General features: G+C 45.5%; 1 protein-coding gene across 17 annotated transcripts in view; it reads right to left on the bottom strand.

The window, feature by feature from the left end:
- cacna1aa (calcium channel, voltage-dependent, P/Q type, alpha 1A subunit, a) overlaps positions 1–17,774 on the bottom strand; it is a 39,985-nt gene that overhangs the window by 11,196 nt on the left and 11,015 nt on the right. For 7 of the 17 annotated variants that reach the window (XM_049744018.2, XM_049744006.2, XM_049744017.2 and 4 more), the window contains exons 7-39: positions 17,446–17,549; positions 17,257–17,372; positions 16,801–16,845; positions 16,423–16,506; positions 16,014–16,220; positions 15,723–15,835; positions 15,510–15,622; positions 15,287–15,418; positions 15,136–15,208; positions 14,940–15,057; positions 14,735–14,802; positions 14,522–14,628; positions 13,803–13,853; positions 13,276–13,444; positions 12,463–13,037; positions 12,078–12,394; positions 11,861–11,996; positions 11,501–11,630; positions 11,366–11,425; positions 11,187–11,293; positions 8,486–8,585; positions 8,263–8,423; positions 8,041–8,181; positions 7,765–7,966; positions 7,522–7,686; positions 7,337–7,447; positions 6,432–6,515; positions 4,418–4,534; positions 4,251–4,316; positions 4,082–4,179; positions 3,857–4,007; positions 3,662–3,789; positions 2,512–2,608 (exon numbers count right to left, since the gene is read on the bottom strand). In XM_049744018.2, the coding sequence (XP_049599975.1) occupies positions 2,512–2,608; positions 3,662–3,789; positions 3,857–4,007; positions 4,082–4,179; positions 4,251–4,316; positions 4,418–4,534; positions 6,432–6,515; positions 7,337–7,447; positions 7,522–7,686; positions 7,765–7,966; positions 8,041–8,181; positions 8,263–8,423; positions 8,486–8,585; positions 11,187–11,293; positions 11,366–11,425; positions 11,501–11,630; positions 11,861–11,996; positions 12,078–12,394; positions 12,463–13,037; positions 13,276–13,444; positions 13,803–13,853; positions 14,522–14,628; positions 14,735–14,802; positions 14,940–15,057; positions 15,136–15,208; positions 15,287–15,418; positions 15,510–15,622; positions 15,723–15,835; positions 16,014–16,220; positions 16,423–16,506; positions 16,801–16,845; positions 17,257–17,372; positions 17,446–17,549 (4,446 nt within the window). Of the gene's footprint in view, positions 1–1,081; positions 1,179–2,511; positions 2,609–3,661; positions 3,790–3,856; positions 4,008–4,081; positions 4,180–4,250; positions 4,317–4,417; positions 4,535–6,431; positions 6,516–7,336; positions 7,448–7,521; positions 7,687–7,764; positions 7,967–8,040; positions 8,182–8,262; positions 8,424–8,485; positions 8,586–11,186; positions 11,294–11,365; positions 11,426–11,500; positions 11,631–11,860; positions 11,997–12,077; positions 12,395–12,462; positions 13,038–13,275; positions 13,445–13,802; positions 13,854–14,521; positions 14,629–14,734; positions 14,803–14,939; positions 15,058–15,135; positions 15,209–15,286; positions 15,419–15,509; positions 15,623–15,722; positions 15,836–16,013; positions 16,221–16,422; positions 16,507–16,800; positions 16,846–17,256; positions 17,373–17,445; positions 17,550–17,774 lie in introns of all 17 variants that reach the window. The other 10 variants (XM_049744016.2, XM_049744019.2, XM_049744022.2 and 7 more) reach the window with 6 other exon arrangements.

The following is a 17,774-nucleotide window of genomic DNA, read 5'->3' as shown; positions in this document are numbered from 1 at the left end:
AATGAAACCCAGAGGAGACACAGCATATGTTCTGGTGACTCATTAAAATGACCACAGTGTGCTAATAATCGCCTTTGGGTTCTTGTATATCTCTATTCGGACAAAAAATGGTGTTGGTGCAGATCATTTGGATTAGCACGTTCATGGAAAAGGTAGTTACGCTGATGGGCCATGCAGAGGGGCAGGCGAGTGGTGGGATGCAGAGATGTGGAGGAGCAGCAGGAGGAGCAAGAGGAGGAGGAGGAGGAGAAGGAGGGGGCTGGAAACAGAATAGAACTGCATTGACGACAGAACCAAAGGACAAAGAGAAGATTGGACTTGCAGATAGAGAGAGAGAGAGAGAGAGGGAAAAAAAAAAGGCAGCTCGGGGGCTCGGCGCTGCTACATGAAGGGTGACAGGAAAAGAAGTGCTTCTGTATGGCAACCAAAGGCTCTCGGAGGAAAACACATCACTGACACAAGCCCTTCTGCTCTCTCTACCATAGCAAAGAACACGTAGCGTCTCTGCGTGCGTGCTTGGGTGCGTGGGTGGGTGCGTGTGACCTCATTCTTTGCACGCACGGACGGATGGATGTATGAATGCGTTTTGCCCCATCCACAGGAAGGAACGAGTCGGAGGACACAAGTCTGGCGGACTTTCCAAGCACTGCTGCACATGCATGCTTTTTGTGTAGGTGGGATGTGTCTGTCTGTCTGTCTGTCTGTCTGTCTGTCTGTGGGGTGGTGCTTTTGGAATCCTATTTTTGCAATTGGTGGTGTCCAAGCAGCATGGTGCAAACGAGCTGAGAAGGTCCCTCTTTTCGTTCCTTCCTGTGGATAAGCGTCCCTTGCGCCAGCCCACCTGCTACTATTGGTCTTCCCTACCTCCACCCAAAATGTCCACACTGCCACACAAACAACCACAACAATGACCAGCCCACCCCCACTTTCCACAAAACAGAAAAAATAGAAATAGAACCAAACAAAACAACACCAGTAAAGATTACACCATCTTACTAGCACCTTCTAGCGCCGCCCCCGCCCACCCTTGCCCACACCCGTTCATCCCCCATTGGAGATTTAGGGCGGGGTCCTCTCTAACCTTGTAGGCCACCCGTGCAGGACACCTCTTCCCGAGGCCTAGTGGAGGACACATGTGCCTCAGCATGTCATACATTTGCCTGCAACTGATCCTGCCACTGCACCATCAGCCAGTGCCACCAACCCGTTAACCAAGCCAGAGAAGACATGGAGGAAAGCAAAGAGAAAGAGACAGAGACAGGATGGATGTTTAGAAATGGGGATTCAGTTAGCAATGAGGTGAAGGACAGAGTGGGAGAAATACCAAAAGAAAAAAAAAAAAGAGACAAGGTTATTGGGCTGATTTGAAGACACTGTTGAGGCTTCTTCTCACTTTCAGGTTATCGAGAACGGCAGAAAAGCATCTCCTTTATTTTCAAAATACAAGTATGCTTGGGATCTCGGTGGATTCTAGTATTCTCGTGAGTCGGATTTACTAATTGCAATTCCAAGGACATTGAAAACATTTTTGTGCATACCTAGATTAGCATTTGCCATCAATCCAGTCCCAGTGGCATATACGTAGTATACATAAATTGAACGAACTAACTGGGAATAGAACCAGAGGTAAATACATGACATTTAGCCATAGGTAAACCTAGCCCATTTTTGGGGGTGCTGAAGCACTCCTAAAATAAATCCACATTTGACAGATTATTTCCAAAAATGCAGTGCACCCTCACAAATGGTTTGATTCATCTTATCCAAGCCCCCCCCCAAAAAAAACCCGTACACTTTTAAAAATGTGTCTGAAGCGATTTTGGGGCATCACATACATCACATTCAAGTCAGTTATTTTTTTAAAAATATTTTCCAACTAGATTTGTGTGAGAGCACTTTGGCGAGCATGTTTGTGTGTGTTTTGTACATGAACGTGTGTTTGCACAGCCGAGCAGGCCAGAGCTTGACAGCAGGCACCAAGCCATTCCTGCTCACACGGGGAGGGAGGGAGGGAGGGAGGAAGGGGAGGAAGGGGAGGAAGGGGAGGGGAGGGGGGAGGAGGAAGGGGTGTCAATGCAGTTTCTGTCTTTCCCCAAACCCCCCCAAAACCAAGAACAATGCAACACTACAGTGGGCCACCGTAGTTTGCCTTATTAGAGCCACAACTAACCAACAAAATAAAACTAATTAAAGAAAAAAAAAGATCAAATTTATGATCCTTCAAATAATGAAGAATCCTTCTTTTTTTTTGTATTCTATTGCACTTTGAGCACTTCACATGCATCTCAGGGTGTGATCTGCATTGTCCCGCACATTCTCTCAGCATTTCAGAATGCAAGTTGATAATGGTGGAAAAGTAGATTTAAAAAATAAATAAATAAAGTGAAATGAAAAAGGACCCCCCCCCTCCCAAAAAAAAAACTCCAAAACAATAAAGCAGCATTCATTCCATTCCTGGATGCTGTCGCTAGCAAGTGTGCTTGAGAAGTTTTGTTTGAATGAAAGTCAAACCTTGCAGGCCACCCTATGGGGGCATTTCTTGCCTAAGCCCAGAGGCGGGTCGATAACTCGCAATAAACTGTACATGTCCTTATAATGAATGCGCCCGCTGCAAGAAGAATACAGGGGAGTTAGGAGACGCTCACGCACAGGAAAACACACAAACAAACACTTATAAAGAAGAGAAAACATGGGAGGAAGAGCACAAGATTCACACAGTATTTGAACATACTTTGCAATATGTTGACCGCAAAAAAAATACTGTGCTAAAATGCACCAAACAAATAGAAACGGCACAAACTACCGCATGCTACACACGCTTAAAAGTGGTCCTCGCCATCACAAAATGGATGCGGGGACGCATTAATTAAGTTAAGGTCGAGAAAAGTCTGTTAGCGGTTACGCAAGCACACTGTTGACCGTACAGTCATAGATTGATTCGCTTTTCAATATGGATTATTATTAAAGTCCCTGTAAAGTGAAAATAAAAGTCAATTGAGCACAGCACTGAGAAGCGTGTTTTAAAAACTGACAATCAAATAGCAACTAGAAAAAGGATCCAGCAAGCATTTCCGTGACGCTGACACACGTTTACATGTTTGAGCCACAAAAACGTATGGCATCAAAATCCCAACGCACAAATAAAAAAATCTCAGAATTCACTTTACAGAGCCTTTAATTATTCATCGTCTATCGTCCACCTCATATTGTTGCCGTCTGGCACGTTTGCATGACAACACGAGTAACAAGCACACACAGATTGGAATACAGATGCCATGAAACTTAGCGTGTCTACAGTCGATGTCCAAACTGTAGACTAAGACAAAGGAGTCCTTGGAAAACAAATGTGGACTTTGCCACAGTAAGTTTTTGGCTGTATTCAGATACCAGGGAGAGGATTTGGGATTGGATTTAAAGGACAACTTGCATAGAAGGAGGGGAGGAGGAGGGAGAGAGATAACCACATGTCCATTTTGGTTACCCTCACCTCCATCACAACCATTTTTGGCAGAAAAGGAGAAAACCGTGGCGGCCAGCCCTTGCATAAAAATTGCTGATTAGAAACAACGGCTTGGCGGTTGACCTTTGAGTGCCGCACCAATCATACGTCGTTAGGCTACAGAAAATAAACAAACTTTCTTGCATGCCGTCTCTCACTTACCAGGCGGCAGGATCATACTCGGCCCATATCCTGACATACTCATCCAAGTGGTGAGGTCCAAGTATGGAAGAATCTCTCGTCAAGTACTCAAAGTTGTCCATGATGACGGCCACAAACAGATTCAGCATCTGCGCGGCGACGCAACCCAGCTCAGGAAGGGAAGTTGAACGCATGAGAGAGAGAGAGAGAACTCACCAAAAATGAACAGAAGAAGATGAACGAGACAAAGTAAAGGTAAGCCACTTGGCTGCCACACTCGGGCTCCGGATTCCCAGATAGCTCGTCGCATTCCTTGCCCCCTAAACACGCTAGCATGATCTCATGCCACGCCTCCCCAGTGGCGCTCCTGAAATACAAACGATAACCAATTCAGAAACACAATCAAAGCAACAACATTTGAGCTAAGCTCAAGAATAGCACCTGAAGAGCAGCATGAGAGCCTGAACGAAGGTTCTGAAGTTGTTATGTTGGTCGATGGCACCTTCTCCGTCTTCTTCGATGGCGATATTCCCAAAGAGCTGCATAAACGGAATCACAAGTCAGAGAGTCTTTCCATCCCCGGTTCGGTTTCAGGTCATGCTCCGCACACCTGCATCCCAATGATGGCGTAGATGAAGAAGAGCATGGCAATGAGGAGGCAAACGTAAGGCAGAGCCTGAGGAAAGACAAAAAAAATAAAATAAAATGACTCAAGCATCTGAACGCACTTAGGAGTCTTCCAAATATTTATCAGGGCTCGTAGGCTCGCGGACAGACCTTGAAGGACTGAACGAAGGTCCAGAGCAAGATCCGAATGGTTTCTCCTTGCCTCAGCAGCTTGATGAGGCGAGCTGCCCTGAACAGCCTCAGGAAACTCAGGTTGATGAAGTTATTCTACAGCACATAATCAGGGAGAGAGGGTTGAAATCCAATTACAATCGGTCCGCTGCGACGGGTGAAAAGTTGGGGAGGCATAGAAGAAGGTACCAAACCAAACCAAACCAAACAAAAAGGAAACCAAAGAAAAAATAAAAGGAGGATTCAAACTCAAAGCAAACCAAAGTCAGCAAGGCTCCAACAAGCGTTTCATAAACCAAACAAGACAAAAAGAGGAGAGGCAAATTGACATGGTTCCATCCAAATTGGCTTTCATCATCAAAATGTGGTCGTACTGGTGAGGAGTTCAAAGTGCAGGGACGCGACACGTTTGCGAGGAAAAGACAACCAAATGCACTAATTCTCTCAAGGCAACGCTCTTGTTCATTCAATGAGGCAAGTCCGGAGCATGCGCATGGGACTAACACAACACATCAGTAGGAGTGGGGGAAAAGAACAAAATAAATAATAATAAATGAGCGTGGTTGAAGCACAACTAATTGGCGATTTTAAGAACCACATCAAAACATGTTCTTCCACCATTTTAAATTGCAAAGAAGGGAAGGTAAAAAATATGGATACAGCTTCTATCCAGATATGATGACAGGATCATGCAAAGTTAGGGCGGCATGCACTTTTGGTTCTCTCTGCCACAATGGATAAGTTCCAGAGAAGCCCTCCCAGTCACTCTCTGTGTATAGAGATACGTAGATAGCCATCCAGAAGAAAAAATAAAAAAAGAATCACCCCATGTGATAGATGTGGCAATCTATTCGGGTTGATACAATTCAATCCTTTACAAGCTTTACAACGCCGGATCTTAGTAAAGGATAACTAGTATGGATGGGATAGTCAAGAAATGAATGTCAAGAGGACTGCAAGTGGCAGAGGAATTAGGAGAATTCCATTCAAAGTTTGCATCGTGCACATTCCACATGCCATTGAAGCAGATGCAGAACAAAAGAAAAAACAAAAACAAAAAATTACAAACCATCTACATGTAGATGTTGCAGACACATGGTTTAGAGCAGCACATTTTTTGGGGTTGTTTGGAAGACACAACCAGAGCCAGTTATCATGGGTTGACACAGAGGATTCATAGTGCATTTTGATTGGACAGGAAGTAGATCGGTTGGGGGTGAAGGGCAGAAAGGGGAGGGAGGGGAGCGGACGGGAGGAGATTACAGCAGATCGCCATTAAGTTTGCGGAAGATTTAATGAAAGCATGTAAAAAAAGATAAAAACAAGAAATAAATCAATAGTCAGTACAACAACAACATAAGTACATGATGAAACGTAATCAGAATATAATGATGTGGTGCATAGTTCCAAACTTGGATTTGTACTTGAAGACATAATGCAAAAGTTTGTGAAAATTGCACGCAATATTGTTAGATGTGCCTTTGTTTCATTTCATTTTCATCTATTCAATGCTAAATGTCCCAAAAAAGTCAAATCCCGCAGCCCATTGACACGACATTGAGCACAATCTGATAATGTCATTTGAACCACTTCCAAAACTTCCCCAAGTAAAAATGACTTTTGAGAAGACAAATTCGATTTGAGTGCAAGCGCTACAGTTCCAACGTAGTCAGCGCCAGATGCAAACGCCGCTCGGCGTCTTGGCTGGCGCTTTCTTATTTGATTGCCTATTACGTTGCTGGAAGCAGCTGGCAGAGCATTAGCATTCCTCTCGCCCGCCGTGGTCTGCCCGGGTCCCACCAAGCGCCGGCCGGCCGGCCGTGGGACAATTATAGAAGCCTTTCAATCATATTCAGGCATGGCTGAACAATACGGGCCTCAAGAGCACCCCCTAACCCAAAAGCCATGTCCCCCTCCCCTGCTTTACATTCAAAGTCAATATGAGAGATGTGCAAATATTGTTCTCGTCACGGGTTCGGGATGGACTACTTACCCCGAGTTCCGTAACCAGAATGTCAGTGATGCTGCCTAGAACAGTCACACAGTCAAAAATGTTCCAGGCGTCTTTAAAATAATTCTGTGAGCAGGGATGGACAGGAGAGATAAAGAGAGAGAGAGAGAGAGAGAAAAAAGATGAACTTTTAATAAAAGTTTCCCGCTTTCCATCCTCTAATTAACCAAGCCCTATCTGAACATTAATCCTTCTTAAATGCTGAATTCCCCCCACGTGCGCACAATTAGGGGATTTCTTCTGGGAAAGCGGCTGAGCCGAGTGGCGTCGAGTCCGCTCGCTCGCTCGCTCGCTCGCTCACTTGCTCGCTGGTTTGGTTTGGCTGGCTCTCCCACACTTTGCTTGCCTGCAGCCAAAGTGTGCATTAGAGCGGCGGAGGGCCGCAGAAGCAGGAAGGAGGCTATCAAAATAAAGCACCTTGAGACACACTCACCCTGGATATTATTTGTCTGGAGGCCTGCGTAATGCGTCTGCGCCGTTTTGGACTCCATTCTGGGAGATTTAAATCCTCTCTCCCTTAAATCTCCCCTCCCGCTTTCATAATCCTTGCTCCTCTTTATACCACATATCTGTCATTCACCCTAATGCCTCTAATTATCACTACTGTCGCCTTAATATTTATACCTTGGACTATTAGTCTCCCATGTCCCGCCCCGCCTTCGTCTATCGTCTTTTGCAGCCGGTTGCGGACGTTATTTTCAAAGCAGCTTTGCCGCTAAACACGTAAGTAACAAACTAAGTGCCATTAAACATTTGATGTTGTATAGCTTAGTTTAACAATAAACAAGCAAAACAAACCTCACGTGTAAATTTGGTAAACCATAACTGATTTCACACACGGAGAAAGACACGCACACGCACACACACATGCACACACACTAGCTCACCAGTGCTCCAAAGGCAATAATCTTGAGTACACATTCCATGGAAAACAGTGAGGTAAACACAATGTTGAGGTTGGCCAACACAGCTTCGTAGGTATCTGAAGCTCCGTCATACTAAAAACAAACAAACACAAGCAGTGTCACGGATAATAAAAAAAGAATAATAATGATAATGTGGTGGTTCTTACCTTCATCATAAGGACAATGGTGTTGAGCGCAATCATTGCCATGATGGTGTACTCAAACGGCGGCGACACCACAAACTCCCACATGCGGTACTGAAAGCTGAGCTTGTTCTTGGGCATGTGGCGAGTCAAAGGCTTGGCGTTGATGGCAAAATCGATACAAGCTCTCTGCAAACATAAAACACAAAGATGAAGTTTGGCTCTCGGGCCGCCCTAACCTTTCCTGCAACCTCTGTCGCTCCTCACCTCGTTCTTTTCTAAACTATAGTCCTCCATCATTTTGTCACCCTGCTCCTGGAAGGTGATGATGATGAGAGCCACGAAGATATTGACAAAGAAAAAAGGGAAGACCACAAAATACACCACATAAAAGATGGACATCTCCATCCGGTATCCCGGGCTGGGGCCCTGATTCTCGTAAGTGGCGTCCACGGAATGTTTCAGCACCCTAAGACAAAAGGGGCGGAGCTTAGACGCCACCTTTTGGAGTTGTCGCCTGACCCTGCATGCGTGTGTACTCACTCGGGCCAGCCCTCTCCCGTTGAGACGGTGAAGAGCGTGAGCAGGGCCCAAGCCACGTTGTCGTAGTGGAAATCGTATTTCTTCCACTCCCGCTTCTGCGCCTTCACTTCGTTATCGCGCCCGTACACCAAAAACTCGCCTCTGCACGAGTACAAATGACAGCATCGGCATGTGACCTCTGACCTTTCTGAAAACAATATTGCAAAATGCCAATTTTCTAACCTGCAGTCCCGCTCAAATTCTTTGGATTCATCACTGCAGTGAAAGAACCGTCCCTTGAAAAGCTGCACGGCCACCACGGCAAAGATGAACATGAAGAGAAGGTAGACGATCAGAATGTTGAGGACGTTCTTCAGAGAGTTCACCACGCAGTCAAAAACAGCCTATGAAGAAGAATATGGCGTGAACAAGACTGAGCTCAATCCAAGACTAAGTGTTGACACACCTTGAGTTTGGGAAGGCGCTTTATGGTCTTGAGTGGCCGCAGCACTCTCAGCACCCTCAGAGACTTGATGGTGCTGATATCTTTCCCTTTGCTGCTCCCCCTGAATGTGCAAACACAGAGCGTTACAAAGAGTCAGCAGGTGCGCTCCAATCCCCCAAAATAGCAGCAGGCCGACACAATTTCATCTTATTTGTGTCCTAGTTAACTCACAATGAGTAACTGCGTCATGTTAAGTACATAGCAACGCATGCGGGCGGCGTTTGCTAGTTGTTTACACTTTAGCCTATTTCCAAGTGTAAAGTGTTGCGCTATCTGACATGCTCTACTTCGGTCGATATTTTGCAACTACAGCACATGCTAAGGCTAACGTCTTCCAAAAAAAAAAAAAAAAAGTCTGCAATGTATTTCAATGCTGTATAAAGATGACTCGCGGGAAGTCAAAAGTCACGGTGAATACAATATACTCATGCTGCATTGAAACCTTGCCAGACAGACACCGCGTCTTCCACTAAGTCCAAATGCTACGCCCCAACTGGACGTTTGCGGAGAGAGTTTAGTCATTGTCATGCTATTAAAATTTGAAAATAAAAAGTCCCAATTGGGGAGTACCGCGCGTGTTGAGCGGCACTGCTAAAAAAAGACAAACTCTCTCCTTTCGTTATGAAATCTATACGTGTCAAAAACAACCGCCAGGACGATTGTTTCCAGTGCATTGTTCAGTAAGCATGGAATCGTGTAGTCTCCTTGGCACTGACTTTTATGGAGATTTCCTTGGAGTACACATGATTGAGGGAAAAAAAAAAAAAAAAAAATCCAACTGGAATATTTCTGGTGATGAAAAAAAACCTCACAAAAAATGACCAAACTGGCACCGCAAAATATTTGGCTTGTAATTTCCTGTATGAAGTTCAACGAGGTCAAGAGGTCATTGAGGGCGGCCTGAGGGGCAGCGGCACATGTGTGTGAGCAGCTGGCCGTCTTACAGATGTGAAGCCAGATGGTCCACGGCTGGCTTTTGTGAGTGTGTGCATGCTGTACAGTAGACCCCCGCATTCACCTATTTGTACATTATAGAGTTCATTTTTTAATGGAAAAGACTTATTGGTGGTTTATATAGTATGCAAAAAAAAAAATCTTTATAATGGGGGTCAATTATGCGCACATTTTGCTAATTACAGAGGTCAACTGTTTACATTGGGTGTGCTTTCCAAAGCCTTTTGTATGTTGAAACATGCATTTAGCACATTTAGTCGCTTTTTGAGTGTGCTGTTGTTACATTTCCAGTCAACTAGTTCTTGGTAAGCATCCATCATTTTTATGGGAAACTAGTCTGGGTCAGAGCTCTTCCATGGTGAACAATGAAACAGAAGGACAGACTATCTGTTATGGATGGAGAGGTGACGAGTGTCATGTGTGTCTCAAACATTGAGAAAGTAGAGAGAGAGAGGAGAGAGAGAGAGAGAGATAGAAAAAAGACAACTTTACCCTCCGCCGCTGCTGTAGGTGGTCCAAGCGAAGAGAGATATTGAAAAGACGGAGAAGGAGAGGGACAGAAAGACAAGGGTGGGAGGTAGAACCAGAATGGGATTCAAAATGAGATGAGAAAGAGAGAAAGCAAAAAAGAAGTGAGGCCTGTAACACTCAAATATTTTCTGTGGTGATGGTCACGTTAAGGGAAAACAGTTCACTGCCATTTAAAATGCAGCATGAGGGGAAAAATTTGTCATTTTGGGCAGTTATTCTCATGCACCTTTTATTTATTCTCACATTAGTGTGTTCTAATTTAATAAACATATCTTTGTACATCGAAAATGAGTCTAGCTGAAGCCTTCCTGAACGCTTCGAGTCCAAGTCCGACGCCCTCGCAACCCTTCGACAGACTAATTTGATTGAAAGGAGTGATAAACATCTCCAATGAGATTGCTGAGCCTTTCTGGAGTGCCGTTTGAATTCAGTCAATTGAGTTAAGACACCATCAGGGATGTGCATGAGACTGCAATGCCCCTCCGTCACTTTTTGCCTTCCATCGCAACACCATGTTGAGAACGTGGCAAGCGCTCACGACGTTGCTTCAAAGCCACGGAATAGCGGTCGTGACCAAACGGAGCAGCGGGAAATAATCCAAGACAGCACAAACAAGCACCCCAGGGGAACGTCATGCTACATTCTAGAATCTATCATGATGTTGAACAATAAAATTGTAGATATTTTTTTCCCATTAAAGGCACATTACATTTATAATTCAAGCTCACATTGATTTTAATTAGCGAAAGATCATTTTTGTTTGGCCCAATCGTTTTTCCCCAGTAGCAAAAACGGACTCATCAGATGCGTGTCACTTTATCTGGCAATGGACATCAAATAAATATGAGATAAAACGCAAACACCCTTTCAATTATTTCAACACGTCGAATCATCTTAAAAGTAAATTCCGCGCAACCTTCGCTTAACTCCAGAATGTTCTGGCACTAAAAGGTTACTGGTAGGCGGAGTGGTCATTGCCTCTTGCACAACAGACAGGAAGGAGAAACTGTTCCAACGTGTTTACAAACGACAGGATGGGGAAAGAGAGGAAAAGGTCAACGGGAGAAGATATTAAGTTTAATGGAGAAGGACAGAAAGCAGTGTGTGAGAGACGGAAAAACGCTCTTGGAGGAGGGACTACGGATGATTATACAGGAAGAGAGACGTTGGGACTTACGTGAAGGCGAAGGCCACCAGCGCGCCACTAACCACAATAAAGTCCAGGATGTTCCACAAGTCGCGGAAATAAGAGCCCTGGTGTAAGACCAAGCCCAGGTCCACCATCTTGAGATGAAAGACGGAACACGATGAGAAATTCAAGTCATCTACAAGCGCTGAAGGCAAGTCCCCTCTTACCTTAATTAGCATCTCAAAGGTGAAGACCCCCGTGAAGACGTAGTCGAAATAGCGCAGGACCTACGCAGAGATGAATTAGACCAAACCATGTCTGACATTCTTTGATCCATCCGTCAAAGGAAATGACGGTCTTACATTGTTGCGAGTGGAATCGGGCCAGACGGGGTCTTCGGCGGCAAGGGCGATGCTGCTCATGGCGATGACCAGCAGAATACACATCTCAAAGTAGCGCAGCGTGCAGATGTAGTGACAGGCCCGGCGAAACCTTACAGGAGACAAAGTTGTTCTTTTCATTGTTCTCCGTATCGCCCCATCCAAGAATGTATAATCGCTTTGGCTGCGCTAATAGAGTCGATCCGCTTTCCGTCTGAGATTCCAATCTAAATCCCACCATCAAACAAGGCCAACCAAGTAAGGCTCCAAAGCCATTTTGAAGTTGAGCACTTCAGTCCTACAAAGCTTCATCTGGAGATATGACACAAGTGTCCTACTCACGGGTTGGTGGTAGACAGTATGAACATGGAGGTGAAAGGGGGCATGGGCCTGGGTCCCCCGTCACCTCCCTTTGCGTCGTCGTCATCGTCCTTGTCCTCCTTGGCTGGTAACGGCTCGGTGTTTGCATTTTTATTGACTGGGTTGGAAAGAAACACACGGCGCAGGTTGTGAGGCAAGACCAAGGTGGCGGTTGAAATCATCCGCTTGCCGTCTTTACCCTGCAGGATGGCGTTGGCGGATGGAAAAACCGGCATGTCCACCACTGTGTGGTCCAGGTGGGGCTGTCCCACGGCGTTGTTGGCGCGCCGATGCGCCACGTTCCCGTAGCCGTCCAATCGGACTAAGCTTCCTCTTGTGGCGCTTTGGGCGAGTTGCAGAGCGGATTCGAAGCCGGGATTTGTGGGATGCTCGTTGGAAGGGGCGGAGCCGGAAACCAGTTTGGTGTTCATGAGGTTGTCCATATCTTCACTGTCCTGCCTGGACAGCCTCTTCTGGATGGGCCTTGTGGTGGAGAGGTTCAGAACACTCCCATCCCTGAAGAGTCACATTTTTGAGATTCGTCGGGAAACACTGAACTTATATCGTCGGCGTATTCTACTTACTTCCGTCGATGCTGGCACGTCTTCTTCCCTTCTCCTTCCATCTGGTTGCTATGGCGATTCCTTCTGGGCCTCTTCTCGCTTCCGTCACCGGCCGCTACCTTCTCTCCTCCCTCCCCGCCTTCGTCGACGCCCTTGCTCTTGCGTCTTCCGGCTTTCCCGCTTCCCTCTCGACCGTCGTCGTCGTCGTCGTTCTTGCGACGCAATCTGGGTTTCCTGTGTTCCGACTGGCCCGTCCCCCGACTTCCGCTGCGATTATGATGATGGCGCCTAGCGGGCCTCTCTTCCGACCCCGGCCCGGCGATGACGGTCGTATCCAAGCGCGCATGGGAGCCACGATGGTGGTGCGTACTTTTCCGGCTCCGCCTACTCTCGGTGGACTCGCCTCGCTCTAGGGGAGCTTTGACTTCTTGAGTTCCGTGGCGGTCATCGGCGGGATGCTTCTGGCTGAAGCAGAGGTCCGGATTGTTGTCGGTGTTCTTGTTGGTGTTGTTGTTGCGGTTCTCCAGGGGGTCAACCACCAAAGGTCGATCCAGGTGAGTTTTCATATCTGGTCGGACGTGGCGTGAGTAGTTGACCTGAGCATAAAAGGGTGACTATGTTCAAACCTGCATTGCTGGAAAAGTGTCAAAATATTTCTGGTTGAACTTCTAAAGTTTTGATTTTTGGACCAGATTCCAGTTACTTAGACAATGTCGATGGACGACCCGGTTTGACTTGAGAAGTTCCACCGTAAATCAAACATGTACGTAGCCGTTACTTGTGTACACTGATAACACAAGTCTAAAGGCCTTTTTGTTTTGCCTTGTCCTTTACATTGTTTTGCTCCTCCCTCCCTGCCCTTGCCTTCCAGCGGTCTTCGGGGTCCAGCTCGTTGTAGAGGGCTTCTCGGCTGGACGCCAGAGTCTGTTTCCTCAGCTCCTTGGTGCGCTGCTCCCACACGGACTTATTGATTCCCTTATTGTGGTTCTTCTGCTGCTCCTTACTGGGAATAAGCAAGCACAGTGGAGAATGAGTGGAGGCCATTGACACCACACGCTGAGGAAATATATGTGGGGGATGGTGTGGAGATAAACACCAAAATTGGAAAAGTGACATGCAAATATTTTGGAAGCCATGGAGGGGCAACATGTGTGATTTTATTAGCTAACCAACTTTGACTAGAAAAATTAGCAGCGGCCACGGTTTGATCAATTTTGGTCAAGTGACGAGCGTGAGGTGCAACAACGCAAATTTGGCTTCATGAGACACAGTGACAGAGGGACGAGACGGAAAATTAGTTGTAAGGTCATTTAACAGAAGAGATTCAGAAAGAAATAAACAAATAAAAAATAAATAAATACCAGTCCAGTAAGGAGTCAGTAGCGTTGTGATAATCACTGTGTACTTTGTTGCTGAGGAGGGAAACAGTTGGTGAGCGTGATGGCACAAATAAAAACCGTGAAAATTTCATTCCAAAATGGAGCCACCTCAGCTAATATTATTATTATTATCATTATTATGTGAGTACGTCACATTTTGGAATGCAACCTCACAGGTACATGCAGACATGCAAGCCCAAACACGCTCTCACTCATTCGTATATCATCTGTTTTTTTTGTTTTTGAATGAAATCCACCATTCATTCATTCACTTTCACGCACAATTAAATGAATGTCAGAAAAAGAAAATATTTAACCTAGATTACACTTGCGTGTCAAATAAAAAATCCCCCTGACACACTGACGCATACAATGACGACAATTTGGGGTGATGTCACATGAGGCACGCCTTTGATTTGTCCCCATTGATTGTGTGTGTGTGATACAAAAAAAGGCCGAGCTTGTTGTATCAAACGCGGAAAGGTCACCGTGAGTTGGGAGTGCTCGTGCTGTGTTCCCCTGTTCTTGTTAAACCTTTATGAGGGTAAGTTTATGTGAGTGAATGTCATTATGTATAAAATGTATAAATTGCCCTGTAATGCAATAGCTTGAAAATCATTTGGACACACACACATACACACACGCACACACACACACATATATATATATATATATATATACTTGTGGGGATTGCAACTCACGCTGCTATGGAGAGGTTGGCAGCTGAAAGGGGGCTGACTTCCGCTACCTCCTTGGCTTTCTGCAATGCGATCTTCTGACTGGCAGCCTCCTCCTCCTCTTGCTCATCCTGCCAGGAAAGAGACAAGGAAGCATAAAAATGGAGGAAGTGGAGTGGAGGACAATAAAAAAAAGAAGGTTTGATGATGATGAGGTCACGTCCAGCTGGGTTGCACCTTGGTTAGCTCCTGTGCGTTAGCCAAATTGTCCACAGCGATAGCCAAGAAGACATTCAGCAGAGTATCTGAGGAAAGAGTTAGAGGAAATCCACCGCGTGGGCGTTTGGCCTTATTTTCACACCAGGCAATATTTTGGAAATGGAGGAAGTGAATCATTTCTTCACATGCATCTTTTTACTTGGCCAAGCAAAGCAAAGGATACAGTTGCCAAAAAGTGTAAGCACGATGAAGAAGACGGAGAAGGCCATCCCCTTGTTGACGCCGCCCTGAGACTTAATGCCAGCGTACATCACCATGTTCCAGTCTTCACCAGTCAGAATCTGGACACCAGTATGGACAAAAACATTTTAAATGGTTCCAGGCCGGATGATTGGGATCTTTCGGCTGGCACTGCTTACCTGAAACACTGTCATTATTGCTGCCGGGAAGGTATCAAAGTTAGTTGAAGGAGTTCCATTTTCAAAATTAAACCTGAGAGGGGAAAAGGAAAAGATTGATTTGACAAACAGAAATATGAAAGCATCCTAAAATGAAGAAAAGTGCACTGACTGTCCTCCGAAGAGCTGCATTCCCAGTAGGGCAAAGACAACTATGAAGAGGAAGAGGAGGAAGAGCAAGCTGATAATGGACTTCATGGAGTTGAGCAAAGACACGACAAGGTTCCGTAAAGATGCCCAATACCTGGAAAAAAATAGAAGCCAGAATTAGATTTGTTTTGGAACGAAGGGCTCTCCGTACCAAAATAACAAAAATAAAAACACGAGACACTCACTTGGTGACCTTGAAGATCCTCAATAACCTGAGAGCTCGTAAAACACTGATGCCGAATGATGTGCCCGGTTGGATAAAAGACCACAGCACTTCAAATATGCTGCCGCAGATCACCTTTTGGAACAAAAAGATATGCAACTCGTCGTTATCCATCATACGGTGCTTGCATCTTCATATTGGTGGTCTGGCGTTTGTGGGACATTTTGGTACTCACGATGCAGTCGAAGCAGTTGAAAGAAGAGTTGAGGTAAGCCTGCTTTCCCAGACCGTACATCTTGACAAACATCTCCGTCAAGAATATTCCCAGGAAGATAAATTCGGCGTAATCTAGCAGGAGGGAAGCAGGGGAAAAAGAAGTCATGAAGTGTCCAGGACAATGGGTGACCAAGGAGCACACTGGCGGAGCTAAGGGGGGGATGCGAGGGCATTGAACCCCCACAAAATTATGTAAGGAGCTCCCCCAGGTGCCAGGCCAGATAATTCACTTTTGAATTGCTCTACTCACTTAAAAAATCTGAGAGTGGTTCCGGCTGGTCGTAGTGCACGACAGCCACACACAGCGTGTTGAGGCCCACCAAACACAGAACAGTCCAGTAGAAGGCCTGCGACTTCACAATGTGCCTGATGAAAAAGCGCAAGCGCCTTTCTCTCCTCTTGAAAGTTGACACTTCAAGCTTGGAGCTTTTTAAGCTAGCGCGGGCAAACGGCGAAGCTAAGGAGGTGAGAAACACATCGGCGTTAGTCTCAGCGTCACCTGGAGAGCGGAATGTCGCGGGGACACAGCTGAGGGGAACATGAGAGGAGGAAGGAAGGAACGAACGACAAGGTGAGATGGGTCGAGTGATGCCGATATGCAAGATCTGTATGTTCTGTACCTGTACTTTGTGAGTGTGTGTGTGTGTGTGTTGTCTCACCAACTGCCAGATCTCCCTCCCCCTCCTCTGGGTTTAGAAGCTCAGCTTTGCTCTTGTGGTTCTTGGTGGCTCTCCTGCGGGAGCCTGGAACAAACAAAAAAGCAGGAGCCTGTATTGAATTTATTGATCTGCATTCTGTTCATTGTCTGAATGCTGAGAATGCTAATGAAGCCTAAGAAATGAGAATTCACATTCTTTTGCCAATAACAGAGGTGTACTGCTCATAGCCACGAGGGGCATCTTTGCTAATTGGTATGATATGCTGTGATCGTTCCCTCTAATCATTTCTTGTCAGCATTCACACACTTTTCCAGAGTAACGTGACATTTAATTGTAATTAATAGAACAATAGATGACCACAATAGAAAGAATTCCTACCATCATAATCATTTTCATTTTCATCATCTGCCAAGAGAACCTCTTCTGCAAAACAACAACACAGGAATCATTCATACATTTTTTAACAAAGGCACACAAATAAACACAAATATTTAGTAAGTGTAAGGATTTAAAACCTAAAACATGTCTTGACAGCTTACGATTTATTGAAATCAGTCTTTTGCTATTGCCAATGCAAATGAAAATGCACTCTGGACCTGCACCACCTTTTGTGTTCAAGCCTCCCTGTATTTTCATCCTGGACTTATTTTGATGTAGATTGTCCATTGAAGAAGATGAAAGGCCTCAATTTGCAGCGCGCAAGCCTCCTTCATCTTCTACCGCAAGCTTTAACACTAACACCACTAACTGCGGGCCACGATGGTCAAAGACGATATTTAACAGTGAGAATATTTCATTTCAGAAGTTGGAATGGGATGGTCCCGATTGATTTACCAGCTTTGCAGATCCATTCCAAGTAGCCATTGAGTTCCCTTTCAATCTGCTGCTGCCTTCTCAGCTTTAGGAACTCGCTTCTGTTTTCCACCCGCTCCCTCTCTTTGGCAAACTCCCTGTGAGGAGGAAATACACAAATCAAATTTGGATGCATTTTATTTTTTCACGCCTCGCTTAGCAGACCCTTACCCTGACAACACACCCAGCACCAGGTTGAGCATGAAGAAGGAGCCGATGATAATAAGGGGGATGAAATACATCCAGTTCCATGCGCTCCCTGAGGCATCGTTGCTCTGGAAACGCACGCACACACAAATAGTCATCAGAGGTTTGTGACCTTCCACTACTAGCATTGATGCTAAGACAATGTCACGTTACTAATAACAATGACCCTGGAAAAAGAATGTCTCTGGGAAAATAAATAAAAATAATGACCCTGGGGGAAAAAAATAAAAACATTGCCCCTCCTTAAGCTTAGCTCTTGTGCTGCTCCTTTCTTCCCCACTAATTGCCCTAAT

Source organism: Syngnathus scovelli, chromosome 16 (genome assembly GCF_024217435.2).
Source record: "Syngnathus scovelli strain Florida chromosome 16, RoL_Ssco_1.2, whole genome shotgun sequence".
In the NCBI taxonomy this organism is placed as follows: domain Eukaryota; kingdom Metazoa; phylum Chordata; class Actinopteri; order Syngnathiformes; family Syngnathidae; genus Syngnathus; species Syngnathus scovelli.
Note: the sequence above shows the minus strand (reverse complement) of the source record. Positions and strands in the feature narration are given on the sequence as shown.